Source organism: Chrysochloris asiatica, unplaced genomic scaffold, assembly GCF_000296735.1.
Source record: "Chrysochloris asiatica unplaced genomic scaffold, ChrAsi1.0 scaffold00107, whole genome shotgun sequence".
Taxonomy (NCBI): domain Eukaryota; kingdom Metazoa; phylum Chordata; class Mammalia; order Afrosoricida; family Chrysochloridae; genus Chrysochloris; species Chrysochloris asiatica.
The window spans coordinates 6,465,439-6,475,218 of record NW_006408625.1 but is presented as its reverse complement, the minus strand read 5'-3'; the positions used below and the strand labels follow the sequence as shown (position 1 = coordinate 6,475,218).

The 9,780-nt window shown below is 43.1% G+C and overlaps 1 protein-coding gene across 1 annotated transcript in view; it reads left to right on the top strand.

Annotated features, from left to right (window-relative positions):
- Window positions 1–3,453: 3,453 nt before the first annotated feature.
- Window positions 3,454–9,780, top strand: part of AAED1 (AhpC/TSA antioxidant enzyme domain containing 1) — a 26,947-nt gene continuing 20,620 nt past the window's right edge. Inside the window, exons 1-4 of the mRNA XM_006867649.1 lie at window positions 3,454–3,645; window positions 4,019–4,087; window positions 5,410–5,463; window positions 5,627–5,732. Coding sequence (XP_006867711.1) covers window positions 3,454–3,645; window positions 4,019–4,087; window positions 5,410–5,463; window positions 5,627–5,732 — 421 coding nt within the window. The remainder of the gene's footprint in view (window positions 3,646–4,018; window positions 4,088–5,409; window positions 5,464–5,626; window positions 5,733–9,780) is intronic.

Sequence of the window (9,780 nt, the reverse complement as noted above, 5' to 3'; positions counted from 1 at the left end):
GGAACAATAGGGCTCTGGGATACGGGGATTGAGACATGGTTGGAATGGGCAAAAGGGAAATAATTTTAAGATGCTTGGCTGTCTTTTGAATCTTGGTTTCCTTTGCATACCATTATAAAATAGACACTTAAGGGGGAGAGAAAGGAATAGCTAGAAATATCACCAAAGAAAGCTTTTAAGTCTGTCTTCTGCCTATAACTGATTGGAAGAGATAAAATGGGGCTACAGCATGCCAGTGAAGGAGGCTTCCTGTGGAGCCTCTGTATTACATAAGACCATAGGTGGAATCCTGAACCCCATCCAGAATTTTCTGAGGTGGGAAATTTCCACTGGAAAGGGCAAGCAGACCAGCCTGGAACAGCTAGAACAGAAGATACTTCTTGAAAGAAATACCAACAGGAAAAATACAAAACAAATAACAGCAGTCTGACTGACTACTACAAGAACAAACAAGTTGCCCACCCAGGAGACACCAAAGCAAGCAATCAGGTCCCCTCAGAGCAAACCCCCTTGTAAAACTGAGACTCAATGGGAATACACAAGCAGACACGTGCTCTAACTGGCAACCACATTGATCACCGATAAGGGGAAGTGAGGGAAAAACAGCAATGAAGCTGCGAGCTAAGTCCAACCACATTCAATACATTCCTGTGAACCCGGGTGGAGACCTAGGTGTCCAGCATGTAGCAACACCTATGGACTCCTGGGCCCAGAGTCAGTGACATAGCCACAGAGGACTAGAATGGAGAATGAAGCGTCCAGACAATAAGGAAAGGGCATATGCACAAGAACACCCACACTTACAGATAATACCCACTTGACCTGGCTTCAATGGCCAGATGATCAGAACTCAACTAGAAAAAGAAAGAGGGAAAAAAGAGTAACCTGATATAATTTGATGAACTTGACCTACACCTATGGATGTAGTAGCTCCAAAGAGGCAACAAATCTTTACAGCGAGAATCATTCCCACCCCCCTCGATACACAGGGTAGACAGGGATGGGCAATTTGGATATCGGCTACCCAAAATGGGGGGCTACAAAGGCATGAAGTGACTGGCTTACAAGCTTTCAAGAGGGAGCCTAGATCCAGAGAGCACGGAGGAAGCTAGAATCTCCATTGAGTAGTATCCAGTCTGTCTGGGCAGGGCTGATGAAAGGAGATGTGGATAGCATCATGGGATACAATAGTGGGGCAGGGGGCAGGCTTGTGTGATGTACCATTGGTTGGCTGATGATGCACGGAGGGGATTGTAACCATGGCAATGTAACAATGAGTAAGTAATAACACAACTTAGGTTTGTGGTGATACCGGTAAAGGAAAAAGAATGGGGGAAATGAAAAGGGACAGATGAAGGGAGAAGTATAAGAGGGAAACATAAAGATAAGCAAAAGGCTCATTCATTCAGAATGAACTGAGCACTTTCTATGTACTGAGTTCTGTACTAGTTTCTAGAGATGACACAGACAAGGAGCTTGTTTTCAGGGAGTTTATAGCTTTACTTTAAGGAGCTCTGGTAGCATAGTGGTTATGAATCTGGCTGCGAACCACAAGTAAATAGTTCGAAACTACCAGCTGTTCCATGGGAGAAAAATGTGGCTTTCTGCTCCTGTAAAGATTTACAGCCTCAGAAACCCTATACAGGGTCGCTATGAGTCAGAACCAACTCCACGGCATATAACCACCACCATATCTGGTAGTGTAGTGGTTACGAATCGGGCTGCGAACCTGAAGGTCAGCAGTTCGAAACTACCAGCTGCTCCGTGGGAGAAAGATGAGGCGATCTCCTCCCGTAAAGATGTACAGCCTCGGAAACCCTATTCAGGGTCGCTATGGGTCGAAACCGACCCAACAGCACTTAACAACAACAACAACATAGTTTACTTTGGGAGCACAATGGCTCTGGAGAATATGCACTCAACTGCAAACCACAAGGTTGGTTGTTAGAGCCCACTAGCTGCTCCTAGGGAAAAAGATGAGGCTTTCTGCTCCAGCAAAGATTTACAGCACAGAATTCTTTGAGGATGGGTTGTTTTTGTTGTTGTTAAGTGCCGTTGAGTCGATTCCGACCTAAAGCGACCCTGTATAGGGTTTCCAAGGAGCAGCTGGTGAGTTTGAACCACTAACCTTGCAGTTCAAATGACTTTGCAGTCTGACGCATTAGCCCACAGCACCACACCAGGATGAGTTAAAGAGATGGAAATACCACATTCAGGAGGATATGTCAAAAAACAAAAGCTTCACATTTTGTTATTTTTGTTTAGTAAAGATTTCTATGATTTTATAGCAAAACTGTCTGACTTACCCTTGTCCTTGTGTAAGAAACAATCTTGCTCTTTCCAGATTCATAGAGGAGCAGATAAGAGATTGGAACCAGACTGTTTGATCCCAGGTTCAACCAGAGAGTTCTACTCAGCATTGGAGAGATTCATGTGAAAATAGTTGGACATCCCAGTGGTTGCAGGCAGTGCTTAACAAGACACCTGGAACAAAGAGGTTACAGTTGGCCTGCTAACCTCAAGTTCAGCAGTTTGAAACTACCAGTAGTTCCTCGGGAGAAAGATGAGGCTTTCTGCTCCCATAAAAGCTTGGAAACCCTATGCACCCTCCCCCCACCCTCCCCCACCAGTTTGAATGTAGATAGAGTAGATAGGGTTTCTGCCTACTGGCTAGCATGGATGTGTCTTTTGGGCTCTGCCCTGCCAGTTTCAGCCAATGAGAAACAACAGTCTTCTGGCAATAGCCATTCATACTTGATATGCACCTGCTGGTGAGAGCTAGCTTACCACCACCATTCCCACCCCTTTCTATGTACTCATCAAACAATATAATTCATGGAGGCCGACTATGTGTCAGGTTGTGAAAATATGACTGCTGCGGAAAGCAAGGAGATAACCATTTAACTCAGAAATTGCCAAAATTCTATCTCAGAATCTTCATCAGCTTTCTTAGTTGATGTTAAGTGCTGTCTAGTCATCCTGACTCATGGTGATCCGGTACACAACAGACTGCCATCCCATGATCAGTAGTGAATCAGACCATTGTGATCTATAGCGTTTGCATTCGTTGATTACTAGGAGTAGATCATCTGGCCTTTCTTCTGAACTTGGAAGTTCCCATAAAACCTGTTAAACATCCGAGCAACACTCTAGCCTCCACTGATAAATGGTGGTGGCTGTACACCAGGTGTGTTTGCAGGGAATCTAACCCATATGTCCTCCACGGACGATGAAAATTCTACCACCACGGAATGAGCACTCCCAGACCACAAGAAGTACCTCCTCACTGCCTCATGTGACGGGGCCCAGGATCCTCCTACCCTCCCCCAGTCTGCCAGACCCGCTGGCTCCCTAGCCTCCGGAACCCAGCTCCGCCCCATTGCTCCTGGTCCCGCCTGTCTCGTCTAGGCTCCTCCTGGCTGACACCGTCCCGGGTCCTCCGGCGCAGGGCTCATGGCCGCCCCGGCCCCGGTCACGCAGCAGATAAGCGGCCGCGCCGTTCCGGCGCCCGTCCCGAGCGGCCCGGAATGTGGACAAAGCCTGGCTGACGCTGTGGCCGAGCTGCCAGTGCTGGACGCCTCCGGGAAGCGGGTGCCATTCGGTGTGCTGTTCCGGGAGCGCCGGGCTGTGGTGGTGTTCGTGCGGGTGAGGTGGGGGTGAGGCGACCCCGCGCCGGGGCCTGGCCCGCAGGCTGGGGTGGGGGTGGCTCCAGGTCCGCGGCCCTGGAGCTAAGGATGGGACCAACCGGGCCGGGTCGTCCCGTTCTCGTCCCCTCGAGGCTTCGGGAATGTGAACGGCTCCTCTCGCTTCCGGTACGGGAAAACAACCCACCAAGCGCGGCGACCCGAGTTTAATGCGCCTTGGGCGTCGTTGACACCTTTTCTTAGCTTATTTTTTAACCCGTTTTGAGTGTTATTACGTTTATTAGCGTCAGATGCATAGCGAAGTACTTAGTTCCTTGTTGGTTCTGAAAGTGCTACGTTGCTAACTTACCATGTTTGCCGTGTTGGTATTTCAGCATTTCCTGTGTTACATCTGCAAGGAATACGTAGAAGATCTGGCGAAAATTCCCCAGCGCTTCTTAGAAGTAAGTGACAGTGAGCTGCAGCGCCGGGCCTCTGGACGACCTTGCAAAGTCTCTTGTTATTTAAAGGTGTAATGCCCGGGACGCTGACCTGCAAACCTCCTCACACGTTTCTACTTCACCTGCAGAAAGGAGACAACGTTAGAGCTCTATTTCTGCCCTAATTTATTCATTTGCAGCCTGCTTTTGAACTTAACATAATAATTCTTTTATGTTACTAAGCTGCCAAACTTTATGGAGTCCTGGTATGACGCTGCAGTGTAATGCACTGGACCTAAAGGTTGGCGGTTCAAACACACCAGCCGCTCTTTGGAAACCCTTTACAGGGTCACTATGAGTCAGAACCGACTTGAAGGCACTTATCAACAACAACAAGTTGCCTGGACTCCTGGTTTGGCGCTGTAGGATAAGCACTGGACTGTAAGGTCCTTTTGGACTTCAGAGTCAACTCATCAAATCCACCAGCTGCTCCTCGGAAACGCTATACAGTTTCGCTATGATTCGTAACTGACTCAACAGCGCTTAACAACAACATACGAGAATATGAATATGTCTTATAGGCAAAAATGTGTATCTGTTAATAGGATGTGTATGCCAAGTCCTGTGCTAACCACATACAGGTTTATCTCCAGGAGAGCTTTTGAATAAGGGCATTAGACAGCCTTTGTAAAACTTGTGTGTTTTCTGTAGACCTTTGTAATTGAAACGTGGAAAAATAAACTTGATCAGAGTAATCGGGCTTTGATAAATTTTATTCTTTTTTTATGTCTACCCTCTGGGGAGTGTAATGAGCCATAGTGGCTCAGTGGGTTAAGCACTTGCCTGTAAGGACTGGGCTTTAAATCCACCAGCTGCTGCCCTGGAGACAGATGAAGCTGTCTGCTCCTGTAGAAACCCTATGGAGCAATTCTACTCTGTTCTATAGGCCATGGACTTAACGGCAGTGGGTTGGGGAAAAGAATTGATGACTATGTCATTTTAAAATTCTTACTAGTTAAAGAATTATTTAACATTAAGATTTTGATATAAATAATGCATTTCTTTAATTTGACTCATTTTTGCTATTTTTTCTTCTAGAAGCCTATAGGTGGCATTGTTGTTGTTGTTAAGTACCATGGAGTTGGTTCCAACTCATAGTCACTCTGTATAGGGTTTCCGAGGAGCAGCTGGTGGGTTTGAACCGTCGACTTTGTGGTTCAAAGTCTAGTACCGATCCTACAGCTCCACACCAGATGGCATTAGATTGGAACAAAAGAGTTGGAATAGGGAAAGTTGTATCAAACATATAATTTCTAATATGTACATATTGTTTATTTTTCCTAAAGGAAGCAAATGTCACTCTTATAGTGATTGGACAGTCATCCTACCATCATATTGAGGTAAATATTTAGAAATTGGGAAACTAACAGATTAAATCTGCTTAATGCATAAAAATTATATTTGTTAAATCAAGAAGTATATGATAAATTTGCTAGAATTAAGTTAGGTTGTTGTTACTTCTCATTTGATTTTTTAAAAATCCCACCTCTTTTCTTTTTTCAGCCTTTCTGCAAACTGACTGGGTATGCTCATGAAATCTATGTTGACCCTGATAGAGAAATTTATAAAAGATTGGGAATGAAAAGAAGTGAAGAAATTGCCTTCTCAGGTAAGAACAAGTCTTAAGTAGAAAACAAACTGGTATATTTTCATGTGTGTATGCATATGCTTAAGGAGCTCTGGTAATGTAGTGGTTAAGAATTGGGCTGCTAACCTCAGGGTCAGCAGTTCAAAAAAGCTCTGTGGGAGAAAGATGAGGCTTTCTGCTCCTGTAAAGATTTACAGCTTCGGAAACCCTGTACAGGGTCACTATGAGTCAGAACCAACTCCACGGAACTTAACAACAACAACATGCATATGCTTAGTAGAACAGATGATAAGTTCATAAATCATGCTTCTTTTTATGGTTCTATTAAATGCGCTGTGGGTTAATGCACCAGACTGCAAAGCCGTTTAAACTGCAAGGTCGGCAGTTCAAACTCACCAGTTGCTCCTAGGAAACCCTATACAGGGTCGTTATGGGTCAGAACTGACTCAACGGCACTTCACAACAACATTAAATGGTTCAAGGAACCCTGGCAGCACAGTGGGTTAGGTATTGGGCTGCTAACAGAAAAGCTAGTAGTTCAAACCCACCAACCGCTCTATAGGAGCAGTCTCAGAAACCCTAAGGAGCAATTCAACTCTCCTATAGGGTCACTATGAATCATAATTGACTTGATGGTAGTGGGTTTTGCTTTGCTTTTTTGTTTTTTGATTAAATGGTCCAAATACACCATATTCAACAAGAGTTCATATCCTGGGTGTAAAGACCAACAAGACGATTTGTGCTTTATCTATTGAGTGAAAAAATCAAGTTGCAGAACAATGTTTTGAAAACCAAAACTATTTTTATAAACTTAAAATCTCTTTTATCTATGTGTGTAATGAAAAAGATTTTTAAAAGATTTATAGTGTTTACCCCAAGGGATTGGAGAAAAGTGGCTTTTGTATTTGTACTTCCTGCAATGAGTATATTTTATTTTTGTAATTTAAAGAAAAATAATATTAAATTCATATATTTTCATACTTTAATATGAAACTTTGAAAACTATGTCTTTAAAGAACAAGGTCGGTGGTTCAAATCCATCAGCTTTAGCTTAACTGATGAAATCTTAGTTATCATATGAAGCTTAACTAAAATGAGATCTTAATTGCTCTTGAAGCAGAAACAATTGCTTTCCTCATTGTACTTTTAGTAATTGCACCTTGTACTTAACCTCTACTATTGCACTTAAGGTGGCTGGGTAATATAGTTAGTTGAAGACTTTGATATTTTATTCATTTTCATATCGCCCACATTTCCTTTCTTCAGCACAATTCCTTGTAATTGTTGCTCGTAAGTGTCCTTGAGTTGGTTCCAACTCCTAGTGACCTTATATAGGGTTTCTGAGGATTGGCTGGTGGATTCTAACTGCTAATCTTGCAGTTAGTAGCCCAACAGGTAATGCACTACACTCCCAGAGCTTAATAAGCTGTAGTTGAATTCTTTCTGTGTGTTTTAAGTAGAAAGAAATTGGTTTGTTAAATGCCAGTTAAAGACCTTAATTCAAACTCAAATCAGTCATTCTCAGTAAATATTTGGATATGTGACACCACTGTGTTGGATTCTTCTGGAGGATAGTGATAAAACCCTTGATATCTAGAAGTTCATATTCTACCCTGGGAGACGGAAGCAAACACACTTACCATGCAGTTTAAGGGCTTTTTGTAAAAAAGGGAACGTGTGCTGAGACCAGATAGGCAGGGTGAAGTCTCAGTTCACTCTTGAAGGAGTTGGGAAGCTGAAGTGAGGATAAGAAAGGGTGCTCCTTGTAACATAGAAAAGCAAACAGCATGAAAAATGTGTCTAATCTGAGAAGTGCAGTTTCCAGCTGGAGTCGAGGGACCTGATGGGGAGTTGGAGCCAGGGGATAAGTTGTGGTCAATTCGTGTTGAGTCTAGTGTGCTGTGGCTTTATTCTGGAAGCAATGTGGGGAGCCATACAAGTGTCTGAAGTGAAACGATATAATCACATATCCAGTGAGGAAAGAATTGGAGTACTGATTTCATGACGAGGTTTTAGTGATAGGCTAGACAGAAATGACAGGCCTAAAGTTGGAGATAGGAAGGAGGGGCTGGAGCTGACAGCTGTTAACTTGACCCTTAACTGATGTTCTTAAAGACAGCAACCTAAACGTCACTGAAACTCGCGATAAGCTGGCATGAGCACAGCGTTTGCTCTTCCTTGCCTGGTAGAATAGGAAAATGTGACAACATAGCTTGCGAGCCTTATTTTGGTTCAGTAGGTGTGGCACTGTGGGATAATGCACTGGACCACAAGGTCAGTAGTTCAAACTCACTAGCTGCTCATTGGAAACCCTATATAAGGTTGCTATGAGTCAGAACCAACTTGATGACGCTTAACAACAGCAATGTAACAAAGTCCCAGCATTGGTACAGTCTGTTTATCATTTAGTACTTTAGATATAAACTGTGAGTTTCACTTCAGTTACACCTCACCAGTCATTGCCTGGAATCTTGGTGTGGTGCTGTAGGATAAGCACTGGGCCATAAGTCAGTTTGAACTACAAGGTCAGTGGTTCAAACTCACTAGCTGCTCCTTGGAAGCCCTATAGTGTCTATGAGTCTGAACCAACTACACCAATACGTAACAACAACAAAAAGTCATTGCCTGAGTAAAGGTATGCATATGTGAAGAAAACAGATAAATGTGAAGCAACTGTATGTTTTTAGGAGAGTACTGGCAATCCCTGGATTACAAATAGTGCCCTTTAATGTTATGTAAATTTGCCCTCACTTTGAAATTATTGAACCCACTTGCAACAAATTCTTTATCACAATCACCTTTTCACGTGCTACACAATCAGCTTTCAAATCATTGAAAAAAGCTCCTGAGCCTTTTCTTGCACTAACTCAAACCCACTGTTTTCTGACTCATAGCAACCCTATAGGACAAAGTAGAACTGCTCCATAGAGTTTCCAAAGCTGTCATCTTTACAGAGGAGTCCTGGTATGGAGCTGTAAGATAAGCACTGGACTGCTAACTGCAGGGTCAGCTGTTCAAACCCATCAGTTGCTACTCAGAAACCCTAATATACAGAGTTGTATGAGTCTGAACTGACTCGATGGAACTTAACAACAACAACAGCAATCTCTCTCACGGAGCTGCTGAGGAGGTTCAAACTACCAGTCTTTCCATTAGCAGCTAAATGCTTAACCTTTGTGCCATCAGGGGTTGTTTACTTTAGATATAGAATCCTGTAACTCATAAAATTTAGTCTTTTAGCTATGTCTCTGAGCTAATGAACCGCTATTTATTTTATTTTTTATTTAAAAATTTTTTTTAAGGTTTTTATTGTGGATTGAGTGAAAGTTTACAGGGCATATCATCAGTTTTACATTCAATAAATCATATACCTTGTTTCATTACATTGATTATAATCCCCTCATTGTACCATCAGTTAACAGTATTTTTCTCTATCCACTTTAGCTTTTGAAAAAACACACTCAGGCATATAATAATTTACATCTCCAAAGTGCACATTCTGCAAGTCTGTTCCTAGCCATCAGCTCCTAGTTCTTCTCTTCTTAGTTGATGAATCTAGAGTCCTCAGCCGCTCCCCATCTCCATGCCCCCATCTCTGCCTCCATCGCTGGTGCTGCTGCTTCTCTGGATAAGGTCCCGCATTCTGCTTGTGTGTTCCTCTCTTGATCGTCCTAGGGTCCTCTGTTTCTGGACTGTAAAACCACTCACCTTTTTTTTGTTACAAAACTTCTACCTTTACAATTGTGACAGTCACGATTAGTCATGATAACTGTTATTCACTATTGAATCTTACAAATCTTATCCCCATCTCTTTTCACCAGACCCATCTAGACAAGATGACAGCTATTCAGTGGGGACTCTTTCTTTTCCCTCATACTCTTAAGCTAAACTCCCTCTTGAAACTTTGTAAGCCAGTCACTTCGTGCCTTTATTGCCCCCTCATTTTAGGTAGCAAATGTCTAAGTTGCCTGTTCCTATCTACCCTGTGTACAGAGTGGATAGCAATGAAACTTGATTTGAAGACTCTCCCTCTCTGTTGATATTTAGAGTAACTACTGCTCTGAGTGGA